This window comes from Sorex fumeus, unplaced genomic scaffold (genome assembly GCF_029834395.1).
Source record: "Sorex fumeus unplaced genomic scaffold, SorFum_2.1 ptg000029l, whole genome shotgun sequence".
Taxonomy (NCBI): domain Eukaryota; kingdom Metazoa; phylum Chordata; class Mammalia; order Eulipotyphla; family Soricidae; genus Sorex; species Sorex fumeus.
The window spans coordinates 10,930,360-10,957,251 of record NW_026606086.1 but is presented as its reverse complement, the minus strand read 5'-3'; the positions used below and the strand labels follow the sequence as shown (position 1 = coordinate 10,957,251).

Here is a 26,892-nt window from a genome sequence, read left to right as displayed (position 1 = left end):
TCTTATAACAAGAAACAAATGTTGGACTGAGTGTAAAGAAAAGGGAATCTTTACTCACTGCTGGTGTAAATGTAAATTGGTGCAACTAATATGGAAATAATATGGAAAATAGTATGGAAAATTGTCAAAAATTAAAACTCCATATAAAAGAAATTCTATATGATCCAGTTACCACATATTAGGATATTTATGTGAAAAAAATTTAAAAATACTAATTTAAAAAGATATATGCAGTCCTATATTTATCAACATATTTTTATAATAGCCAAAAGTAGAAATAACACAGTTACCCATCACTCATAAACAATTTTAATATATGTAAATATAATACACATGTGCAATGTAATTATAACCTATGAAAAGATGAAATATTGCTGGGTGGGACACAGTACAAAAAGTAAGGAAGTTTCTGTACATGTGGCTGATTTGAGCTCAATTCCCAGCGCTGCTTATCATTTACTGAGTCCCACCAGGAGTGACCCCTGAGCACAGAGCCATTGTAAAGTTCTGAGAACAGCTGGTGGTAACAAACCCTCCAAAAAATAAATTTCTGTCATTTGCAAAAACATGGATGAACCTAGAGCATTATGTTTAAAGAAATAAGTTAGAGAAAAACACTATATGATTGTATTGATATGTGATATACAATGAAAACAACTAAACAGAAGTACTAAATAAGACAAAAATAAACTTTAGTCTATGAGACTAATTAATGGCTTATTGATGAAAACTAAGATGAACAGAGGTTGTAAATCAGGACAGTAGAACAGGTGACTTCTTAGGAGTGAACTTAATGTAGTATATAAATGTTTGCTTTCAATAATACAGAACTAAAACTGCTATAATCTTATAATACAATGTCTTTTCAATGAAAACAAAGTTATAATAATGAACTAATTTATATAATGCTAAATAAACTATAGTAGAATCTATAGTAGGAGACACTATGCTTAAATATTTGATTCATATTATTTTTATTTTATTACCATTATTAGCATTCATATTAGTTATTATTTTATTTTATTAACATTATTTTTATACTAACTGATAAAGTCTTGTCAAATTTGCTTACCAAATCAACAATTATCACAGTTTAATGTGAAGAATATTTTTTCTATTGTAAGAGCATTTCTTGTTCTACTCTAAGATATTTTATTTACAAAATTAAATTTGTTATAATCATTTTCCACTTAAACACATGGAAATCAATTTGGTCTCATCTCTTTGGGTCAGCATGGAGTAAAGGAGTCACTATCACTGTCCTCCCGCTGTTCATCAATTTGCTTGAGCAAGCCCAGTAACATTGTGAGACTTGTTACTGTGTTTGGCATATCGAATATGTCACGGGTAGAGGAGTATTTTATATAATTTTCCTCTAGGTAGATTTTATGGTGGGTATTATTCATATAAATGCATATATTTCGGAGGGAGAAAAGCATCAGTGTTCCACAACACTGACTTATTCACAACAATATACACAAACAGAATACTAAAAGCAAAACAATCTCATACAAGTAAAGAAAAAATGGAAATATAATGAATACAATTACCGAGATCAATTTTTTTATAACAAAGTTATTGGTACTGCATTATGTTGCTGATTAGACTACAGTTTGGTCTTTGGTCAAGGTTTGTGCAATGTCAATTTGATAAGAGTAGCAGATGTTGACCAATGTTGGAACTGCAGGTATGACAAGTGAGGCCAGAAATACTCAGATCTTGTATTCGTAGAGAACTTCTATTTTTACAAATTGGTTTATAGTATGTTACCTTATTTTTCATTAAAACTTTAAGCAATAGGCAATTTAATGAAAAATTTAAGCGATAAATTTGAGAGTGCTAACCACATACCTCATTAAGAACACTAATGCTTCAGGGACAGAACAAACTCACCAAATTTAAGCACAAACTCAAACTCCACAGCATCTCACAAAGAATGGTTTCTTTCAGGAGTACTGTTTTTGGTTTGTCATTAGTCAAGTGATTTCATGCACTTGACATGCAATATATTTTTTTTGATAAAAAAAAAACAGTGCCCACGAATGAGCCCTCTGGCTACTCAACAAGCAGCTTAAACCATGATCCCAGAGGCTCAGAAACAAATCTCGCAACCCAGCAGCTTTTGGCAGAAATCCCTCCAGATTTAATTATTAAGATTTCAGAATTCCAAAATCTATTGTATACTATTCATTATCAACAATAGAAAACAAATTGTCTAATGTTGCCTTTTCGGCAGATGTGAGTATTGGGGTAAAATCCCAAATAATAATGGTGGATCTGATGTCAAAATATTGAATATAATCAAAGTAGAGAGACAGTAATGTGGAAACCACCTGCCACACAAGTAGGGGAGGGGGTAGGATGGGGGCATATTGGGGATTTTGGTGATGGGAAATGTGCACTGGTGAAGGGAGGGGTGTTTCATTATTGTATGACTGAGACTTAAACTGAAAGCTTTGAAACTGCTCTCACGGTGACTCAATAAATAAATTTATAAAAGAAAATAAGTAAATAAAAGAACAGAGAAAATGGAAACATAACAGCACAATTGACTGCTTCCCACTGGCTTTAATACCATTTTCACTTTTTGGATTTCATTTTACCTCTACTTTGTGACACAAATCCCAAAAACTATTCAGGAAATCAATTTTGAAACTTTTATGGGAAAAAGTAATTGTGTGGATCTTTGTTTACACAATGTCACTGTCACTGTCACTGTCCTCCCGTTGTTCATCAATTTGCTCGAGCAGGCCCAGTAACATTGTGAGATTTGTTACTGTGTTTGGCATATTGAATACGTCACAATGCAAAAAATAAAAAAGAATAAAAATATCAATGAGCAGGACTAACACCTACCTCTTTGCCCAGGGTAAAGCACTGGGAATTGTGGCAGAAACTTTATGTTGCTTTTCTTCACTACCCATACCAATAAGGACAGCAAGTGCTTGATCCTATCTAAGTTATCTTTTCTACTTCTCTTCTGCTAATTCTATGTTAGATATTCAACACTGCCATGAAATAACATTTAATTCATATCAAATTATAATCCTGTGGTTTTTGTTTCATAACACACTCAAACTAAGGGTTTTAATGACTAACAACATGAATAAATAACTGGAATACCTAAAGAACCCTGATTTTTCAATATAATCTTTCCCAATATATTCCTGCAGTATTTAAATACTTCAGACAGACATTCTTATTTAGAAAATTACTAGAGACTCTTGTGTGTATACAATATTTCACTTAAAGATGTACTGTTATTCATAAGTACCAGTAAGAAAAAACCGGAAGTACGAATGTGGTTTAAAAGGCTCCACGGAACCCAAGAAAGATCCCATTTATCAGAGAATAGTTTCAAAAGAGGTAAATATCAAATTTACATCATACATAGAGAACTTGCTATAAAATATCATTACTTTTTCATAAAATTTATGTTTTCCCCCCATTGGCAAAGGTCATTCCAGATATGGAAACTTAACCTAATAAAGATGCTTATTGACTGTCAAATAAAGATACTTTACAGGATATTATTCAAACAAATCTTTAGGTTATCCTATTATGCTAAGATATTCCTTGAGATATGCCTTCTACAATAAGGCTGCAAGAATATCTTAAATCAATATCTTAACTCCCGTAACTTACTAGGAATTTTAAAGTTAAAAAAAAATACCTACCCCAAAATTGGTAGCAGCAAAGCGATCTGAGGCAGAGAGCTGCACATTGGTTGAAACTGTCGTGTGAGCATAGAAAGCATTTATGTTTGCCAGCAACGTGCTCATGACAGCGGGAACACCAGGACACATGTACTTAGAAGACAAACAGGAAAAGTGCCTATAAGACAAATACATGGAACATGTTCAAAACTGAAACCAAGTCATTCACAGAACTTTTAATGCCCGCAATTTAGCAATTTCTCAACTGCATCTATAAAAAAGTAGAGAAAAATGTCTACAACTAATTGAAAAAGACAGTGATAAAAATTAAAAATAATTTTCATTCATCAGTGTCATGTGACTTAATTAAAATGCTATTTGCCTAAGGGACATGCACATAATTCCTTTCAACTGTGATTTGGTCTGGAAAAGCAATAACATAGGAGCTTTCCTTCACTACTCCAACATTGTCCTCATTTTTTAACGTCAGCTTCTGAAATGCTATATTCCAACTAGAAATATTTTTAAGAAACATTTTCACTGAATCAATGTGAGATAGACCATTGCAAAGCTGTTCATGACTGGATTTCAGTCTCAGGGTATTCCAACACTCAACCATTCACCAGTGTACATTTCCCAGCACCAAAGTCTCCAGGGTCCTTCCCATCATCCTCCACCCCCGGCCTGCCTCTATGGCAGGCACTTTGTCTCTCTGTCTTTCTATGTCTCTCTCTTTCTCTGTCTCTCTGTCTTTCTGTCTGTCTCTGTCTGTCTCCGTCTCTGTTTCTATCTCTTTCTCTCTATATATCTCTATCTCTCTCTTCTTTGGGGCATTGTAGTTTGCAATATGGAGAGTGAAAAGTTGTCAAAACTATCCCTTACCTAATTTCAACCCTCAGAACTTGTCCACCATGATCAATCCCAGCTATAATTGTCATAGCAGTCTCTTCACTATATTACCTAACCTCAGCTCCAATACCTAACCCCATGAACAAAAGTCAGATCAAAATAGATTAAAGACCTCAATATCAGACCACACTCAATATGGTGCATTGAAGTAAAAGTTGGAAAAACCTTCCACAATATTGAAGCTAAAGGTATCTTCAAAGATGATATGCCATTGACCAAGCAAGTGGAAGCAAAGATAAACAAATAGGATTATCTTAAACTAAGAAGCTTCTGCACCTCACACGAAACATTGACCAGGATGCAAAGAGAGCCTATGGAATGGGAAAGGATATTCACCAAATATCCTTCTGATAAGAGGTTGATATAACAAAATATACAAGGCACTGGATGGACTCTACTAGAAAAAAATCAAATCCCATAAGAAAATGGGGTGATAATAGAAGAGAAACTTTCTCAAAGAAGAACTTTGAATGGCACATGACAAAATACTCTTCATCACTAGTCATCAGGGAGATGCAAATCAAAATAACAATGAGATATCATCTCACACCACAGAAACTGGCAGACATCCAAAAGAACAAAAAGGAACCAGTTTTGGCATGGATGTGGAAAGAAAGGGACTCTCCTTCACTGTTGGTGGGAGTGCTGACTGGTCCAGCCGTTTTTTCGAAAACATTATGAACATTTCTGAAAAAAACTAGAAATTGAGCTCTCATTTGACCAAGGAATACTAGCAATACCACTTCTGGGAATATACACTGGAGGCCCAAAAACACATAGTAGAAATCTTTTGCACTTTTTAGAAAAATATATATTGATTTATTTATTTCAGTTTGGGGATCACACTCAGTGGTGTTCAGCCAGAAGCTCACTGCTCCTGTGTCTGAGTCAGGAATCACTCCTGGCAAACATGGGGAACCACATATGGTGCTGGGGATTGAACCTGGCTTGGTTGCTTACAAGGCAAGTGCGTGCCTGGCCTGCTATACTAGGTCTCCAGTCCAATCTTTTTTCATTTTTACTCTTTTAACACTGATAAACTAAGCAAAGGTCATTACTACAGTACTTGTTGATTGAACTGGTAAATTTTACCTCTGCATTGAGTGCAGTCTGTAAGAATTTTTCATTAAGGAAAAATCTTTTATAAACAGTTGTGTTTCTAAGTTTTGTATTAAAACTCGAATTTGATTGGGAAAATTGATAAATAATGAGTGCAAATCAAATTATTTTAGCATTATGCTAAATGGTCTTTAAAGCTATGAATAATTTTATCATTTACAAGAAGACAGAAATATCAAATGGTCAATTCAATTAATTCTTTCCCAAAAGTCTGTTTTGCTTGAACAATAAGAAAATTCTCAAAAATTGAAAGAGCAATTTATTGAAAAGTGAAAAGTTAAAAATGTTCAAGGAGCACAGAAAATTTCAGTATATAACTTATCCTATTTTGCTATCATATCTAAAAAAATGAAATGAGCAGATACTGGAAACAGAAAAAAATATGGAAGATATAGAGGGAACAAAATTACATATTTTTCTCTGCTTTCACTATAACTGAGTACTTCACACATCCAAGTCAGAAATAACTATTTGGCACTCAAGATAATCGAAAAGATTACACAATCATACCCATTCTGATCTCCAAAATGTAAACTTTGAAAAAGTCTCCAGTACCTGGACTTCCTAACAAAACAATTTGAACATGATTTTCCCATTGCATACAAAAATTTATTATGATCTCTGAAAATACAAATATCAAGGGGAAAGCTGCCATTTCCACTAAGAGGAGAAACAGATTTATGAAGCTTTTAGCATTAGAAACATATGTCTAATTTTTTTGTTTTGTTCTTTCCCAGCGTTTCTGAAGTTTGATTCCCTCCTTGCACTTATAGTAGCAATCAGATATTTTTTTCTTTTCATAATATCTTTCCATAAAGTAATTGAACAAATAAGGTGAATAAGATTGGGTTCATGCAATGTAAGTTCAGAACCATCTATCTCTTTTATTTTTATTTTATTTATTTTTTGTTACTTTTTTGGGTCACACCCGGCGATGCACAGGGGTTATTCCTGGCTTTGCACTCAGGAATTACTCCTGGTGGTGCTCGGGGGACCACATGGGATGCTGGGAATTGAACCATGTGAACCGTGTGCAAGGCAAATGTCCTACCAGCTGTGCTATCCCTCCAGCCCCACCATCTATCTCCTTTAACCACAAAAAGTAAGCATACTTTTAATTTATTCTCTTCCTTTCTACTATGTTATTTTTTATATGTGTGTGTATGTGTTTCTTCTGAGACACTGTATCACTGTCACTGTCATCATGTTTTTTGTCGATTTACTCTAGCAGGTGCCAGTAACGTCTCTATTCATCCCAGGCCTGAGATTTTAGCAGCCTCTCCTTACTCATCTTTCTCAATGATTGGAGGCTCTTTCAGGGTCAGGGGAATGAGACCTGTTATATAAACTGGTTTTGGCATATTGAAAACGCAACAGAGAGCTTGCCAGGCTCTGCCTGAGTGGGCAGGATATTCTCGGTAGCTTGCCGGGCTCTCTGAAAGGCATAAATATATATATATATATATATATAAATTTTTATCTATAATTTGTTGCCTACTGTCTGAGCTCCATCAAACATAGTGTGGTAATTATGAAAATTTGTTCACGGCCCTGAAGTCCAGAAAGTGGCCTGGAGCATGGCAGCTGCTGTTGGGTAGTGAAGGTTGGCTGCCCAGGCTCCGTCCCCTGGAGCGGGGAGGGCTCTCACCAGCCCCCCTCTGGGGCACCCGGAGCAAAAACAGCCTGGCACAGAGTCCCTTCTGAGATACATTGTTTAATGTTTTAGTTGTATTTTAAGCTTGTGTTCCTGTACATATGGGTTGACAATAGAACTTATAAATTAACAAGCATGAAAGTGATATGATGCAAAGTTTTTTATGTAATTTTCTGAATTTTATAAAATGTACTATATAAAATTTAGCCGAGATAATTTTGAGGGTATGATGGTAAGTAGCTAGATGCACAAAATTAATTCCCTTGCAAATATCCATGAAAACAAAATTAATGTAAGATTGAAACAGTACTGGAAACTAGGAGTACTGATAAAAGATGCCCTGGAATCTCTGCCTCACTTTAGAGCTGTTGTCTAGATTGCAAGATGTTCTGCTGAACTAATGTCAAAACCTCTAAATTATTCATTTGACTACAGAGAAAATGGACACTCTTTCGAGGGATCCAATGACCCTGATTGTGAGAGGGGGCCTAGTACACTGACCAACAAAGTTGTTAATCAGTCCCTTACTCCAGAGTAAAGTCTCTGTGAGGCACAAGTGTTGGATACCTTTTCCTGCCCCTTCTCCTCTGTATACAATTCCCAAACACAGCAGCTTGTAGCACAGAAAATGGGCAGAGGTTGTAAGGCTAGTTAGAATAAAAGGCTGCCAGAAAATTGGGAACAGTATCTTTATCCTGGGGATTATATGTTTATTTTATGCCTCAACCAACATAAGAATTCATAAGCTCTTGTCATTAGACAATCCTTCACAAAAGCAGGTGATACTGTTCCTTGCCTAAAAGGGAATTGCATTCGAATAAAAACATCAAAACATCAAAACATCAAAACACACACACACACACACACACACACAATTATTGGCAGGGGGGTTATTGAGTTCAGAGGCTACTCCTGACTCTGCACTCAGGAATTGCTCCTGGCGGTGCTCAAGAGATGATACGGGTTGCCAGGGATGGAATCAGTCACAGCAGTGTGCAAGGCAAGCCACCCTACCCATGGTACTATCAGTCCAGCCCTGGAGTGAAACATTTTTTTAGACTTGTATTCCAGTTAAAGTTTAAGCATAAGCATAAGCATTGATCACACCTACAAAGTCAGCAAGTATAAATTCAAAAGAACTCTGGAGGGTGCCAAATCAGCATGGGGAAAACATCTTTGTACATTTCTCTACATAAAAACGTGAACAAGCACACACACGAACATAGCAAAAACAACCAAAAATTGCTGGGTAATCTTAAATAGTCGTAGTATTTTCTCTAGGTAAAAATATGAAGCATCTTGGAGTTAACAACTGTTCTTTATTTTGAATAATTTACAAATTTACTTAATTATTTAACAATGTATTTTAATCATTTTTATTGTAGTTATGTAACATGGTTACAATATTGGTAATACTTACAGTATTCATGGACACACTATTGTACCCTCCACCAAAGTGCTCAAGAGTCTTCACCTCTAACTCACTGTCAAATGTTCTTTCACCAATGTATGCCCTAACAATGATTATAGAAGACCTTTGTAATGCTATGTCCTAATAATAAACCTAGATAATGCAATTCTTGTGAACATTTTATTTGACGAAATGAAAACACTGATTTTTCTTTTTTAAAAAAGCACAGACTTTAAAATATTTAAATGTAAAACTATAGAACCTGAAATAATTCTCTTTGTTTGTTTGCTTGGGGAGGAAAGGAAGGCTCACAATAAGAGCTTAGCAGGACTGGCAGAGACTTGCACTGACCATCAGCCAGGTGGTTCAGTGTGAAAACCTGAGGATGCGATGCTTCTCAGACCTGGTGGTACTGTGGACCACTAGACTCACCTTAGAAGTACATGGGGCTCAGAAAATCAAGTACTTAGGAATCAGCTTAACTAAGGAAGTAAAGGACCTGTGCAGAGAAAACTACAAAACGCTACTTCAGGAAATAAAAGAGGACATGAGGAAATGGAAAGATATCCCCTGCTCATGGGTCGGGAGACTTAACATTGTCAAAATGGCAATACTACCAAAAGCATTGTATAAATTCAATGCAATCCCTATAAGGATACCCATGACATTCTTCAAAGAAATGGAGCAAACACTCCTGAAATTTATATGGAACAATAAGCCCCCACGAATAGCTAAAGCAATTCTTGGGAAAAAGAAAATGGGAGGAATCAACCTCCCGAACTTCAAACTGTACTACAAAGCAGTAATAATTAAAACAGCATGGTACTGGAACAAAGGCAGAACTGCAGACCAATGGAACAGGGTTGAATACACTGACATCTCCCCTCAATCATATGATCATCTAATCTTTGATAAAGGTGCAAGTAATGTGAAGTGGAGTAAGGAAAGCCTCTTTAACAAATTGTGCTGGCATCACTGGACGGCTACATGCAAAAAAATGGGCTCAGAACTCTGTCTAACACCATGTACAAAAGTAAGATCAAAATGGATTAAAGACCTCAACATCAAACCAGAAACCATAAGGTACATTGAAGACAAAGCTGGCAAAACCCTCCATGACATTGAAGCTAATGGTATCTTCAAAGATGCCACGCCACTGACTAAGCAAGTGAAAACAGAGATAGATAAATGGGACTATCTTAAACTAAGAAGCTTCTGCACCTCCAAAGAAACAGTGACCAAAATACAAAGACAGTGTACAGAATGGGAAAGGATATTCGCCGAATACATATCTGACAAGGGGTTGATATCCAGGATATACAAAATACTGGTTAAACTCCACAAGAAGAAAACATCCAACCCCATCCAAAAATGGGGCAATGAAATGAACAGAAACTTTCTCAAAGAAGAAATCCGAATGGCTAAAAGGCACATGAGAAAATGCTCTACATCATTAATCATCAGGGAGATGCAGATCAACACCACAATGAGATACCATCTCACACCTCAGAGACTGGCCCACATTCAAAAGAACAAAAGCAACCGATGCTGGCGTGGAGGGGGGGAGAAAGGGACACTCCTTCACTATTGGTGGAAATGTCAACTGGTTCAGCCCTTCTGGAAAACAGTATGGACGATTCTCAAAAAATTTGAAATTGAGCTCCCATTTGACCCAGCAATACCACTCCTGGGAATATATCCCAGAGAGGCAAAAATGTATAGTCGAAGTGACATCTGCACTTGTTTGTTCATTGCAGCCCTCTTTACAATAGCCAGAAACTGGAAGAAACCTGAATGCCTAAGAACAGATGACTGGTTAAAGAAACTTTGGTACATCTACACAATGGAGTACTACGTAGCTGTTAGAAAAGATGAAGTCATGAAATTTACATACAAGTGGTACAACATGGAAAGTATCATGCTAAGCGAAATGAGTCAGAAAGAGAGGGATAGACATAGAAAGACTGCATTCATCTGGGGGATATAAAGTAACAAAATATGAGATTAATACCCAAGAATAGCTGAGATCAGCACCAGGAGGATTACTCCATAGCTTAGTGGCCAGTCGGGCATTCTAGTGGAAAGGGCAGCTCAGATAGAGAAGGGAACACCAAATAAAGGGTGTTTGGAGGATCCTCCCAGGAGGGGAGATGCATGTCGAAAGTAGACTATGGACTGAACATGTTTGCCACTCAATGCCTCTTTTGCAGACCACAACGCCCAAAAGGAGAGAGAGAACACAGGGGATTGCCCTGCCACAGACGCAGGGGGGATGGGAGGATGGGGGTGGGGGGGATATTATCCATGGTGGTGGAAAATGGGCACTGGTGGAGGGATGGGTATCTGATCATTGTATAATCAAACCCAAGCACAAAAAATTGTAAATCTACAACTGTACCTCATGGTGTTTCACTAATAAAAAAAAGAAAAATTAAAAAAATAAAAAAGAAGTACATGGGGCTCCATAATGGCACCTGGTAAACACCTGGCAGACTCTGTGGTGACAGGATTGAGCCTGTGCTTTGCACATGCAAGTTAGGTCTCCTAGCCTCTGTATTCTTTGCAATCCCTATAATGATTCTTTTCTATTATTTTTTTTCTTCTTGGATCACACCCAGTGATGAACAGGGGTTACTCCTGGCTCTGCCCTCAGGAATTACTTCTGGTAGTGCTCGGGAGACCATATGGGAGGCTGGGTATAGAATCTGGGTTGGCCACGTGCAAGGTAAATATCCTACCTTCTGTACTATCTCTCCAGCCCCTATAATGATTCTTTACAATTAATAAACCTGTTAATGGAAGGAAACAAAGAAATTACCCATAACTGTCTTTAATTTATCATGACTAATTTTTGGTTATTGAGTAAATATAAAATATTTATATGAAAACAGTATGGGAACTTCTCAAAAAATTAGATATTAAGCTCCCATTTGACCTAGCAATACGACTTTTGGGAATATATCCCAAAGATGCAAAAAAGTATAGTAGAAATGACATATGCACTTATATGTTCATTGCAGCACTGTATTCAATAGCCAGAATCTGGAAAAAACCCAAGTGCCCAAGAACAGATGAAATTTTGGTACGTTCGCCTTACAAGAGGCCAACATGGCCGGCCCGAGTTCAATTCCTCCGCCCCTCTCGGAGAGCCCGGCAAGCTACCAAGAGTATTCAATATGCCAAACACAGTAACAACAAAGTCTCCAATGGAGACATTACTGGGCCCGCTCGAGCAAATCAACGATCAATGGGAGGGCCTTTACCTTTACCTTTACACAATGGAATACTATGCAACTCTTGAGATGAAGTCATGAAATTTGCATAGAGATGGATCAACATGGAAAGTATCATGTTAAGTGAAATGAGTCAGAAAGAGAGGGACAGAGAGAGAGACTGCACTTATTTGTGGAATATAGCACTGTCACCCCGTTGTTCATCGATTTGTTCGAGTGAGCACCAAGTAATGTCTCCCTTGTGAGTCTTGTTGTTACTGTTTTTGGCATATTAAATATGCAATGGGGAGCTTGCCAGACTCTGCCATGTGGGTGGGATCCTCTCGGTAGCTTGCCTGGCTCTCTGAGAGGGACAAAGGAATCTAACCTAGGTCAGCCACATGCGCCCGTTGTGCTATCACTCCAGCCCCAATAATTACTAGAGGGACAAAAAAGAATATTGTTTTTTGAAAGGTCTCTAAGTGAATAAGAAATTGTTGAAAACATCAATCAAAGAAATTATTAACTGGTATAAGATGCCATATTAAGTATAAAAATAGTTTAAGATTGGGGCTGAACACTTCAATCAGCTTAATCACTATCACTATCACCTTGTTGTTTTTCAATTTGCTTGAGCTGGCCCAGTAACGTCTCCATTCATCTCTGTCATCTGCAGGTGTAGCCCAATGACATACTGGGGGCTCCTTCAGGGTTAGGGGAATGAGGATCATTCATTGTTACTGTTTTTGACATATCTAGTAAGCCACGGGTAGCTTGTCAGGCTCTGCTGTGCGAGCGGTATACTCTCAGTAGCTTGCCAGGCTCCCCGAGACAGATGGAGGCTTTTAGGGCAGCCTCTAATCACTTTTACAGGTGTTCCTAGTCAGGCATATAGGTGGGTATGATACTCTCGGTAGCCTGCCAGGTTCTCTCAGAGCTGGAGAATAAGAGGTCACGCAGTCGTATTCGCGGACTTGATTTTATAGTCTCTGGATGGCTGTTGATGGGGTTACAAGGCAGTTGGTGGGTGTAACTGTCTAGCTACTGGAAGGTGGGGGAGCTGGGTGGAGGAGGCCCAGTCTCAAACCGAGCAGGCTTGGAGATCTCCGCTCCGTTTCCCAGGGCTTAATCAGTGACTGAATAAATATTAATACTCCTATGTTTAAAAAAAATGGGGCTGAAGCAATAAAACAGGAGGTAGGGCACTTGCCTTGCACTTTTAGTCAACACAGGTTGATTTCAAGCACCCCATATGGTCCCCTGATTCCCACCAGGAGTGATCCCTGAGCAGAGAGCAAGGAGTAAGTCCTGAGCACCACTGGGTGTGACCCCAAAACAAAACAAAACAACAAAAAAATTTAAGATACAGTTCTTGAATTATTTTTATGCTAATTAGGCTGATTTAAAATTAGCATTTACTAAAAATGAGGTAAAAGTAAAGGTAAAGGCCCTTCCGTTGATCATCGATTTGCTCGAGCAGGCCCAGTAACGTCTCCATTGGAGACTTTGTTGTTACTGTGTTTGGCATATCGCTCTGCCGTGCGGGTGAGATACTCTCAGTAGCTTGCCGGGCTCTCCGAGAGGGGTGAAGGAATTGAACTCGGGTCGGCCATGTTGGCCGCGTGTAAGGCGAACGCCCTACCCGCTGTGCTATCGCTCCAGCCCAAAAATGAGGTATTAATGAAAATTTGAAATCGGAGACGATGAAAACAACAACAGCAATGAAAAACTTGGGAAAAAAGAAATCATTTAGGGGGCTGGAGAAATAGCATAGCGGGTAGGTAGGGCATTTGCCTTGCATGCGGCCAACCCAGGTTTGATTCCCAGCAACACAAATGGTCACCCAAGCACTGCCAGGAGTAATTCCTGAGTGTATGAGCCAGAAGTAACCCCTGTGCATCTCCAGGTGTGACCCAAAAAGCCAAAAAAATAATAAAAATTTAGGGCTGGAAATATAGTATTGCAGGTAGAGCACTTGTCTTACATATGGCCCACCAAGGTTCAATACCTGGCATCCCACATGGTCATTTCCTGCCACCCTCCCCCCCAGTTCCACCAGGTGTGATCCCTAATTACAGAGCCTAAACTAAGCTCTAAGCACTACTGAGCGTGGCCCAAAAGAAAAAATAGTTATTTAGATGATTAAATTCAGTGCTATCAGACTCACCTTCCTTTCTCACTAAAATAGTCTGTAGATGACTCTTTTTTAAGCACTGCCTGCCACTTCCAAGCTCCCCACCCAATCTCTAAACATCAAATGTAAGTAAACACAGATGAAGGCAAATTTTCTCCCCAAAATGATGACTTTGGAAGTGGCCTTGCCCAGCAATGTTGAAAGGCTCAGGGTCAATCCTGGCAATGCTGCACCCTGCCCTGCTGTGCATGTCTGACTACTCACTCTCTGGCCTTGACTTGGTGCTGCTCAGGTCTGTCAGCACCTAGGTACCACCATACCCAACCTAGTGGTGCTTCAGGGGACCATGTATATTACCAGGTCCTCATGTCGGAGCCACAGCCCTTTATACTGTCCCGAAGGACACAAAATTATAACTTTTTTTTTTATCCTCCTCAGTTGAAATGGCTTAGAGAACACAAGAAAAACCCAAGATGGCCATCATAGGGATGGAGCAATATTACAGTGGGTGGGGCATTTTCCTTGCATGTGGACAACCCAGGCTCAATACCCTGAATTCCCATATGGTCCCCAGAGCAACACCAAGAGAGTAATTCCTGATTACAGAGCAAGGAATACCCCTGAGCATTGCCACGTGTGACTCAAAAAGATCAAAATAAATAAATAAATAAATAAATAAAGTGCAGACAACTTCTCTTTTAAAAGAAAAATCAACATCCTTCTATTTTGCCCAGTTTATGGTACAAAAATAAACTTTAAACTTGACATCTAATGCCAACTATTCAGAGAAAAGAGAGCTTCAATTTAAAAAACCCTAGATAGGGGCTGGGGAGACAGTACAGTGGGTAAAGTGCTTTGCTTGCTGCCCCATGTTTGGTCCCTGTCATCCCATATGGTCCCTGACACACCAACAGGAATGATTCCTGAGTGCAGATCTAGAAGTAAACCCTAAGCACCACTGGGTGTGACCCCAACTCACCCTACTCCCCTCAAAAGCAGGAAAACTCCATTTAAGAACAACTACAGGGGCTGGAGCAATAGTACAGTGGGTTGGGCATTTGCCTTGCACGTGGCTGAGCTGGGTTTGATTCCCAGCATCCCATATGGTCCCCTGAGCATCGCTGGGAGGAATCCTTAAGGATTACTCAGAACCAGGAGTAACCCCTGTGGATCGCCGGGTGTGACCCAAAAAGAAAAAAAAAGCTACAGAAAAAGAAGTGACCATTTAGAATGAGTGTATGTTATGTTTTGACCACGGATAAGTGAGAGTAACTTTCCCTTTATCTGTTCAAATTAAAGAACAAATACAAAATATTACAGGTTTTTTTTTTTTGCTTTTTTGGGGGGTCACACCCAGCAGTGCACAGGGGTTACTCCTGGCTCTGCAATCAGGAATTACTCCTGGTGGTGCTCAGGGAACCATTTGGGATCCTGGGAATGGAACCCGGGTAGGCTGCATGCAAGGCAAATGTCCTACCTTCTGTGCTATCGCTCCAGCCCCCAAACGTTATGATATTAAATGGACAGATATGGAAAAAAATTAAATAACAATTTAAAAGGGATTGAAGAGATAGTTTTACAGGCTTGAGGGCATATTTTGCATGCTGGAGTCTGAGGTTACATCCCCAGCACCATACCAGAAGTCACATTCAAACACAAAACAGGCAATAGCCCCTTTGCACTCCCAGGTGTGGCCCAAACAAACAGATTAGAACACACTTCAGTGTTGTAGAAAACCCAAATCTGCAATCTGCTTTTTCTCTTCACAGGACAACTCAGACTGACTTACGGAGTTCATTTCCTTCGCTGAGAATCTCCACGCGGCTACAAACTGCTCAAACAGATTGTGGAATATAAAGTAACAAAAATGGGAGACTAACACCCAAGAATAGTAGAGATAAGTACCAGGAGGATTACTCCACAGCTTAGAAGCCTGCCTCACATACTGGGGAAAAAGGCAGCTCAGATAGAGAATGGAACACCAAGTAAAGGGTGGTAGGAGGGCCCGCTTGGGATGGGAGATGCGTGCTCAAAGTAGACTATAGACCCAACATGAGGGCCACGTAATACCTCTATTGCAAACCACAACACCCAAAAGGAGACAGTGAGCAAAAGGGAATGCCCTGCAATAGAGGCGGGGTGGGGAGGAGGGGACAGGGTCATGGTGGTGGGAGGGATAGTGGGACCACTGGTGGTGGAAAATGGGCACTGGTGGAGGGATGGGACTTGATCATTGAATGACTGAAACGCAAGAATGAAAGTTTGTAAGTCTGTATCTGTACCTCACTGTGATTCACTAATAAAAAAATTTAAAAAATTTATATAAAATATCACTAGCTTGATTTCAATAAATAAATTATTTTAAAAAACTAATTTAAAATATACCTAATGGATTGATCTTGGATCATAACATCATAAGGCCAAATATAGAGCTCAGAATGGTGAGATATAAAAATACTATGCATAGGAGGATAATTAGAAACTCACCAAATTTTATTTATGGCTACCTTACTTTTCATCAGATTTAATCATTTTTATAGAATTTTTCTTGTCATATGATTCAAATTATAATCAAGGGATGCCTGTTGTTTGGTAAGAGTCTAATAATAAAATTATAAATATTACCATCCTAAATTTGGTCAGAGTTAAGTTAAACACTTTTCAATATACCCAAATCTCAAACACAACAAACTTAAGCCTGGGACAGAGGGACAGTACAGTGGGTAGGGACCCTGCTTTGCATGCAGACCACCTGGATTTGATACTCAGCATTCCAGATACTCGCCTGAGCTCTATAAGGACCAGGTGTGAGCCCTTGTCTTTGAGCTAGTTGTTATCCATGACCACTGTGGGTGTGGCCGCAAAACACAGAAGAAAAAAATTAAAAAATGGAGTATCTGTTGCCTCTAAGAATATAAGTAAGTAAGTAAAGGCCCTCCCGTTGATCATCGATTTGCTCGAGTGGGCCCAGTAACGTCTCCATTTGGAGACTTTGTTGTTACTGTGTCTGGCATATCGAATACGTCACGGGGAGCTTGCCAGGCTCTGCCGTGCGGGAGAGATACTCTTGGTAGCTTGCTGGGCTCTCCGAGAGGGGCGGAGGAATTGAACTCGGGTCGGCCATGTTGGCTGCGTGCAAGGCAAACGCCCTACCGCTGTGCTATCGCTCTAGCCCTAGAATATATATTTGAATATTATTAGCAAGAATTAGAAACTCTGGACTTGTAATACACTTGTAATCACTTGTAATACGAGATGAAAATTTTAATAATTTGATTTTAAGTAAGAAGATAAAACACTGAACCTCAGAAACAATTTCAGTTCATTTGGATACTGAAATATTTCCCCTGGTTGATAAGAATACTTATCTTTTTTAAAAAAACTGCATAGTTAAAGATAGTGCTTTCTGTGAGGAAAAGAGGGATTCTGAGTAAGCAATTTGTGAGTTGCTTACTCACACCATGGTACAGAAGTGATTCATCTAATCCTAGCCCTTCTCTGTTACCTTTAATGATTTCATTAATCTCTTGATTCACTTTCTCTATTTTCACAGTGGAATATTTAAGATACAATGATAACAAGCTTTAATATACTATGCCTCTCTGACTGACTACAGAGATTATGTTGTATCCGACCACATGCATCACTTCCTCTTGTTACCAACATTTAACTTTTCAGTGCAGGATGAGTTGTGATCATCAGGAAGCTGGAACAAGGGAGTCAGCCTATTGATTCTCCTCCTGTTGAGAGATAATCTCTAGTAGGGCTCTTCAAGTAACAGAGGGTCTGCTCTGGATGTATATGTGTCTTTGTATGGTTGCTGCCATGGAAAACTCAGAACTTATACCTGGCTCTGCCTTCAGATCACTCCTGGCTTGACTCTGGTGACCGTAGTGGGAATGGAACCCAGCTCAGCCACATGCAAGGCAAGCGCTCTACCCGCTGTACTGTTGCTCCAGCTCAAACTTTCAACTTTCGAATATTTCTTTAAAAATCATTTTCTAAGAGCCAGAGAAGGACTGGAGCAATAGCACAGCGGTAGGGCATTTGCCTTGCACGCAGCCAACATGGCCAACCCGAGTTTGATTCCTCCTCCCCTCTCAGAGAGCCCGGCAAGCTACCGAGAGTATCTCGCCTGCACAACAGAGCCTGGCAAGCTACCCGTGATGTATTCGATATGCCAAACACAGTAACAACAAAGTCTCCAATGGAGATGTTACTGGGCCTGCTCAAGCAAATCGATGAACAACGGGGGCACAGTGATATATTTATTTATGGAGTCAGAGAAAGTACAGTGGGATGAACTTTCACGTTCTATCCATGGTTTTGAATGAGGTCTTCCCCCTATACCCACTAGGGATGATTACTGAGCACAGAGCCAAAAGCAAGCTCTGAGCACTGCATCTGTGCCCCCCCCCCACCCATAAACAAATGAAGATGAACCAACCAACAAGTGAAAATACATCACCTGGGTTTGCTAATGGTAGAACAAATACTTATTTCCTGGATGAGATCCAGGGTTCAATCATTAGCACCAAAAATAAATAAGTTTATTTTTAAAGGCTACAGTTTTTCAGTTCCAATGCTGCTTAAATTATTATGAGCCAGAGTGTGGAGAAAACTGAATTAGAGTAGATAATTTAAAATGAATGCAGCAAAGGATTCCTTCAAATATTTATATAAAATAGGTCAAAAGATTACTGTAATCGCTACACAAGCTCAACATATCCCCACAAATGCATGGTTTAAAACAATAGATTAATATTATTAAAATTATTTGATTTTCCTTTTGAAGAAAATTAGTTTACTCTCAAAACAATTTAACAAATGAATCTTCAGTTACAGGAAGCAAAACGCATTTAAAAATTATGCTTAAAACACATTCATTAGTTACTAATATACTCTCAGTGAATGTAACTATAACATTATCAACTGTTAATTATTGAAATATTCTTTGGAAAAAATATTGGGAAATTGTACTGAATATCACACATTTAAATTTAGTTCATTCACTCTTAGTTTTTATAAATGTGTTGTAAAATAGAAGACAATCACCTAACTCAGATACAATTTCTTAGAAAACAGTTTCTACTCAACTCCATACTCTGGTTATTAAGGGATGGAAATATCTTTTATCCAAATATTTTTAAATTAATTATTTTGTTGTTTAAGCCACAACCAGCTAACTCCTTTCTTTCTGCTCACGGGTCACTCTTGGCAGGGCTCAATGGACCATAAGAAGTTTCAGGAAGAGAACCTAAGTTGGCCACATTCAAAGAAAGTGTAATATCTCTCAAGCCCCCCAAAGTGAATTTTTCAAATAAAAATGAGAGTATGCTGACTGGAAATAACTAGTAAAAAGAATATGCCGAGATCCTATGGGACTTCAGAGAAATAGATAAGAGAAGAATACTATCTGTATTTTTGGTATAAAAAAATACACTGAAACAGTTGTTTATTTTGGTGTAAACAAATACAATCGTGCAAACAAAAAATTTGTTTTGTTGCATTTGTTCCTAAGAAGTCAGACCTGTGATTTAGTTTCGTCCTACTCTCTGGTTCTTACATTGCTCACATGCATTTCTGTGTAAATTAGCTTGCTGTCTTTACTTAAAATAAAAACTATCTTGTTATTTAATTTCTTCCTTTTTCCTCCCAGATAAGGAGCTTATTTCAGACAAAACTGTACTTTTGTTTTCCAGGGTTTTTTTTTTTTTTTGGTACCATGATTTTCAGCACTGTCCATGCATTCATATTCCAATACTGCATCCTCCACCAGTTTGTCAGTGTCCAGCTCTGCCAGTTTTCCAGGGTTCCTTCCCACCAAGCTCTCTTTCACTCTGCCCACTACTAGCTCCCACTTGTTAGACTCGGTTCTGTAGGCTGACTCTTAGGGGCTGTTGCCTTTTGATCATTTGTTATTTTCGTTGTATGTTCCTTTATATTCCACATACTAGAGAAATCATTCTGTATTTTGAAATCATGCAATTCATCACCATTTGAATGGAACTCAGGGGTATCGGGCTGAGAGAAGTCAGTCAGAAAGAGAGGAACAAGCACTCAATAAAAGAAAAGTTTCTTGAAAAATAGAAGGGAAAGGAAAAGAACCTCCCGACATGTGGAGGAACTGAGTATTGAACTAAGTTCAAGAACATAAAACGTTTCAGGGCTGGAAAGAGAGCATAGCATGTAAGATGCTTGCTTTATGTATCACTGACCCATATATACAGCATCTATTTGAACCAATACCATACGATATTGATTTGATGGTTCTTAAATAAATATTAGTTTTAACTAAACTTACAGCACAGATATAAATTTGGAAAGAAAGTCTATGGAGATTTATATGGGCAGGATACATCAATTGTTATAGATAGGTCTTTGATACTAATAATATTATAAGCCTAGATTAGTGTTTCTCTAACTTCTTCCAACAATGTCTTCTTCTGACCTTTTATCCACCTGCCCTACCACTCAGCCTCCGAGTGCCCCCAACCACCCCCACCCATATGACTTGAAATATCACAGGGGTCCATGGGGTGTCACAAGGTGCCCAGTTTGAGAAATGATGCCTTAGACACTGCATTGCATTTCAATCACTGGGCAGTGATGTCCTCAGAGTTTAGCTATGGCATTGGTTTCCAGATATATATATATATGGGCTGGAGCGATAGCACAGCGGGTAGGGCGTTTGCCTTACAAGTGGCCAACATGGCCGACCCGAGTTTGATTCCTCCGCCCCTCTCGGAGAGCCTGGCAAGCTACCGAGAGTATTCGATATGCCAGACACAGTAACAACAAAGTCTCCAATGGAGACGTTACTGGGCCCGCTCGAGCAAATTGACGATCAACGGGAGGGCCTTTACCTTTACCTTTACCTTACCCAGAGAGTTTGTAAAGTACAGATTGCTGAACTCCACCCACAGAATTTCCAGATAACAAGACCTTGATGGAATAGGGAACTTGCATTTTTTGGCTCCCAGATACTACTGAAGCTGCTTGCCAAAGAACCATATTTGGAGACCAGAATAAAGATTGGGAAGAAGATGAAAGAAATTACCAAATTATTAATTCTTTGTAACTATAGAGATAAGTTTAGTCAACAGCAAACTCGTTACAATGGAGTTGCTTTTTTTGAAATAAGAGAAATAAATGTCTTTCTTTTGATTTCAACAGAAACTTTTAAAAAAGGTAAATAGTCTACAATACTTACGTCATGGCTTGATAAATGGATTCAATCCCATAACGCATGGCAAATTCATCAACTATTTCTTGTGAAGCATCATCAAAGAAAACTTTCCAGGCTTCATCCCCTTTGACATCTGGGATTTTCACTCCACCATTAGATTTTACTTCAGTCCAGTAATGGAACAGATTCTAAAAGTAAGTGGTTTTCAATTTTTAAGTAACTCCTCAGAATAGGCTGGAACTATTTAAATATAACTTTCAGTAAATAACACTTGCAGTACTATTGCCTTCAATATTTTATCAGGACATATAATAAGAGGAATATGTGGATTTTTGTTAGAATTAACCTCATCTTTATGCAAATTCACCTATTACTTCTGCCTGAGTCTTTATAGAATTGATGATTCATATGCTTCATACATTGGAAATCATTTCAGAACAAGTGAAACATCATGCTCATAAACACTCCTACTAGGTATATTATATTTTATATTCATAGATTTTTTTAAGTTATAGAGACCTGGATTAAAAACATAACTTGGGATGGAGCGACAGCACAGTGGGTAGGGCCTTTGCCTTGCACCCGGCCAACATGGCCGACCCCCGAGTTCGATTCCTCTGCCCTTCTTGGATAGCCCAGCAGGCTACCGAGAATATCTCGCCCACATGGCAAAGCCTGGCAAGCTACCCATGATGTATTAAATATGCCAAACACAGTAACAAGTGTCACAGTGGAGACATTACTGGGCCTGCTTGAGCAAATAGATGAACAACAGGAGGACAGTGACGGTGACAGGATGTGTTAATATAGAATTTGGGTATATAATTATAAATGTTACTGAAGGTTTTTCACTGTAAACTGGTAGGAAACAGAATAATCAGTATAAATTGGAAAAGAAAATTTGAGATAATTGTAAATAAAAAATCAGCCATTACCCAAATTACTTTAATAACTCCTGCATAGGTGCACCCTAGGATACTAAGAAAGTTTGTTTTTGGATTTCCTTCTGATCTTGATAAGCAAAAATTATTCTAAAATTGTACATCATAATACTATAGTTAGACCCAAAATAGTTCCAAATACATTAAGATCAGGGTTTCCTCCCCATTCTGTCAATACAAGGGGTTTCTTTTTACCAGTCTGATAAACTGTGGCACCTTTCTTGAAGGAATAATATTACGTATTACAATGAGATTAGAATATAGATTATGAGATTATAATGTGATTATAATAAGGAAATGAAGCGTAGCACCTATATTCACTATCGCGTGTTGTGTAAATGATTTATATTGTTTTTTAATCCTTCTTTATGAAACAGAGTTGCTATTGCACATAAAATTTTACACAGAAAAATGTTATGGGAATTTTAGGCAAAGAGTATGGAAAAGGAAAGATTGTTTTAGCCATCTTTGTCTTAGAAAAGCAGTTTCCTTTTACCTCTTTGCTATCTCATATCTTTTGATCTGGGAACAAAGTCCTTTGCATCAAGGAAAGGCTGTAGTGACACAGATAAAATGTCTCCAACTACTTAGGTTACAAAGTACCCAAGAGAAGCCACCATTATTTGTTTATATGTTTACATATTTGAGTAGAAAATAAAACTGACCAGTAAATGACCTCCTTGGATTTCATCTGGGTGTTCCTTACCATCCTGGAAGCACCATCTTTTGAATAAGTTCATTCTCTACTATCCTGGGTGAATACCTGCATTCTATTGCACACTTTTGTGAAAAGAGTAATTAAATGAAAGAGGGTTCTATATACATGAAGTCCTGTCTGTGGTACTCAGAAAAAGAAGGAATGTAAACTACAACATACTTCTTTTATTTCTTTGTTCCCCCAAAAGTTAACATCAGCATCTCCCCAACCTGCCACCATTTGACTTTATTATAGTTTTGGTTAAATGGTCACATTAGGTTAGTTAACCTAGAGAAGGTTCTATCTAAGAGGGTAGCTTATGGTTCCTATGGCATATGTAGTGGGAGAATATTTCGCGGCCGCTAATGCGGCCGTAGCTCCGGAAGAGTACAACATGGAAAGTATCATGCTAAGCAAAATAAGTCAGAAAGAGAGGGATAGACATAGAAAGATTGCATTCATCTGAGGGATATAAAGTAACAAAATATGAGATTAATACCCAAGAATAGCTGAGATCAGCACCAGGAGGATTACTCCATAGCTTTGAGGCCAGCCGGGCATTCTAGGGGAAAGGGCAGCTCAGGTAGAGAAGAGGCACCAAATAAAGTGTGTTTGGAGAATCCTCCCAGGAGGGGAGATGCATGTTGAAAGTAGACTATGGACTGAACATGTTTGCCACTCAATGCCCCTTTTGCAGACCACAACACCCAAAAGGAGAGAGAGAATAAAAGGGAATGCCCTGCCACAGAGGCAGGGTGGGATGGGGGGTGGGGGGAGGGATATTATCCATGGTGGTGGAAAATGGGCACTGGTGGAGGGATGGGTATTTGATCATTGTATAATCGAAACCCAAGCACAAAAAAATTGTAAATTTACAACTGTACCTCATGGTGTTTCACTAATAAAAAGAAAAAAATAGAAAAAAAAGTCACTTTAGTGTCAGTCTATGGCACTAATGTACAAAGTTACTGCACCCAAGCATCACAATAGTGCCCAAGACCCTTCACCACAGCTCTGTGCCACATCTAATCCTCTCCTTTTCTCCTATCACTCCCCTCTGGATTAAGTCATCAGAATTGTAATCTGAGGTGAAGGGTTTTCCGTTGTTTCATATTATCTTTTACAATCTTTTTTTTCCTCACTGGATTCTGCAGATTTATGGTTTCATCTGTATTTATTCTCTTCGTACTTGTTTTGCTCAACTTATTCCCTCAACAGCAGCATTTTACGATTGCTAGTTATGAACAATAGACCTAAATAAACCGTCAATAAAATGTGAACACTGAATTAGATTCCTCAAAACAGTCATGGGTTGTATCCTCTCCTGAAATACTATCATATGTTTAATGTTTCCACGTATTTGCCAGGACTCACTTTTCCAGGGAATGATTCTTGAAATTTTCTTCTTCCTTGACAAAATAGTGATTTAACTTGGTTTATTGATTCATTATCATCTGTGGCTTTGTTTATAAATGTCCTCTTCGTGTGTCTATGTTAAACTCTTCTTAGAAGTGAATGATGTTAAAGCACACAGCACACGGTATTAAATAAGAACTCCAAAACAACTGTTCAAACTTATTTCAATTATATTTTAAGTACACTATTTTGTTGTATGATCTACAATAACATCAATTTATAGGTTTAAATTTTATTATTAATAAAGTGTAATTGACTTACCTCATGTAAACATGTATACTGTATGTGATATGGAGCCACCTTCTCTTCTCCTTTTATCTCCACATTGATTTTTAGTCGAATGGCCCCAGAGACAGCTGATTTATCTGTGCGTTTCTCTGATGTAACAAGGACGTAACTGGTCATTATTTTGACAATAGAATGTTTCTCATACATGTTCTTCAAAGTTTATAATCTGCTTACACAACCAAGTTCCATATTTTCTAGATCAGGTTGATTATTACATAATCACTGTTCTTCTAATTACAATTTAAAATGATGTGCTATGAAAATTCAGATTTTCAAACTGAATAATAAATACTTTCAATTGAAACACTTAATCAGAAGCACCTGCCATTCTGATATAATTCTATGTGTGCTTGATCATGTCGGTGCCATGAAATTAATTATTTAGGCAATTAAAGCAAGATAAATGAGATTTAATATGAACCAGGGACATATTTAAACGTTTCCATTACTCAATTTTTCTTTTGTGTTTGGGAACAATGAGGCCAAGTTCTGACTAATGAAAACAAATCTGTTAATCTTATTTGTCAGAGATTTATAAAACTCGAGTCTACAGCCTATTTTTGTTAGTGCTATATTTAACGTTTATGTGAATGTAATATACATATAGTCAATTTAGTCAAATAAGATATGTATATATCTGACATAAAATCTATCATAGCTCTGAAAGATAGGAAAGATTCATCAAAAATTCTTAGAGTGTAAATGTAGAGAGGAAACTCTATTTGACACCCACTTCACAGATGCAAGAGACAAGCTAATGTACATCACAAAGGACAGGTGACAGAAAGTGGAAAGGCTTCCTTAAATGACAACCATCTAAACATAGCTAAAATTTTAGACATAAAATTTGTAAATCATGATGGCTACATTCTTCCTGTGGTATATGTATATGTGTCAACTTATCATTGCCAACATTTACCTTATCTAAATATTTTAACCTATTTATCTACTTATTGTTGATCTACTTTATGAACTTGTGTAGGTGACATGCAAATTGCTATGTTATTCTTGTCATGCTAATCTTCTCTGTATAGTTCCAGTGCTAATATGTGTGCCATAGGATAAAGCTCCACTGTTAATATCATATAAATATTGTGAAAATTTTTTTCTCTTTGAGTGCAAAATTAGTTTCTCCTCTTGGCTTTGAGACAGCTGATTCCCAACAAATGTTAAGGATTTATGAGGAGATGAAGAGAAATATAAGTCCTGGGATCTTTTAGTTACTAACTTATTGCAAGATTCCCAAGGTCTGCTGGTATTTAGCTATCATTTTGCTTGTTTGTTTGTTCTGGAGTCACAACTGCTGTGCTCAGAGCTATTCCTGGCTCTGCGTTCAAGGATCAGTACTAGGGGCATCTAGGGACCATAAGGCAGGCCTTCAAAGCAAATGTTCTCCGTATTGTACTATCTCTGTTCCCATCCGTAGTCCTTGATTTTAACGATCACCAACCCAACAGATCAAGGGGACACAGATTCTACTCGAAGGACTGAGAATTTTGGCAAGTTTTAAGAAGGAAAAAAAAACAGGTTCTTGGAGGCATAAAGTTAAGGTGTTTTCCTTATATATTTTTAACAAATCAATGAACTGATGGTAAGTAAGGGGAAATTATTTTATATTTTCCCTTTTATAGACAGTTTCAGAATAAGAATTGAACAGATGCTTATATTAACAGTAAATTCAAATTTCTTGACTAATTTAATATACTCATCTGCATTCTATCACAAAAACAAATTAGAGGAATTTATATTTGGGATTCTAACTACATCAATTCAAGGAAATACCAATTTACTATTAAATATTTATAATGTATAGATATGTGTGTGTATATAGGTTAAAGACTTAAATTAGAAATCAATTTGTAACTATTACAGAGTTAAGGGCCAGAAGTTTATTTTCTGTGTTCTCATGCATAAATCCATTATTAGTATAAACAAGATATTAGAGAATGATAATTACAACAGGAAAACATTCTATGCCCAAATTCACAAGTGAAAACTTTATTTAGGATTTACTTAAAATTGTTTAGAGAGTCAGCTCATAGTATAGCATGAATCATTTGTAACCAATTAAGGTTTATATTTTTCTTGAAATTATTGAATAATTTAGTTTCATTTATTCTATGTGATTTTATGTTGTTTGAAGTGCTTGCAAAAACATCAGTCTCTGATTCTGTAATATAATGTGTTATCTTAAAATGAAAACATTTTAAAATCCTAGGACAATATAAAATTCTTTCTAATAATAATAATAAGTCCTTACATGAAA

The 26,892-nt window shown here is 37.8% G+C and overlaps 1 protein-coding gene across 1 annotated transcript in view; it reads right to left on the bottom strand.

The window, feature by feature from the left end:
* Positions 1-26,892, bottom strand: part of UNC13C (unc-13 homolog C) — a 626,361-nt gene that overhangs the window by 319,066 nt on the left and 280,403 nt on the right. The window contains exons 11-13 of the mRNA XM_056115400.1: positions 24,600-24,715; positions 21,309-21,472; positions 3,678-3,834 (exon numbers count right to left, since the gene is read on the bottom strand). Of these exons, the coding sequence (XP_055971375.1) occupies positions 3,678-3,834; positions 21,309-21,472; positions 24,600-24,715 (437 nt within the window). The remainder of the gene's footprint in view (positions 1-3,677; positions 3,835-21,308; positions 21,473-24,599; positions 24,716-26,892) is intronic.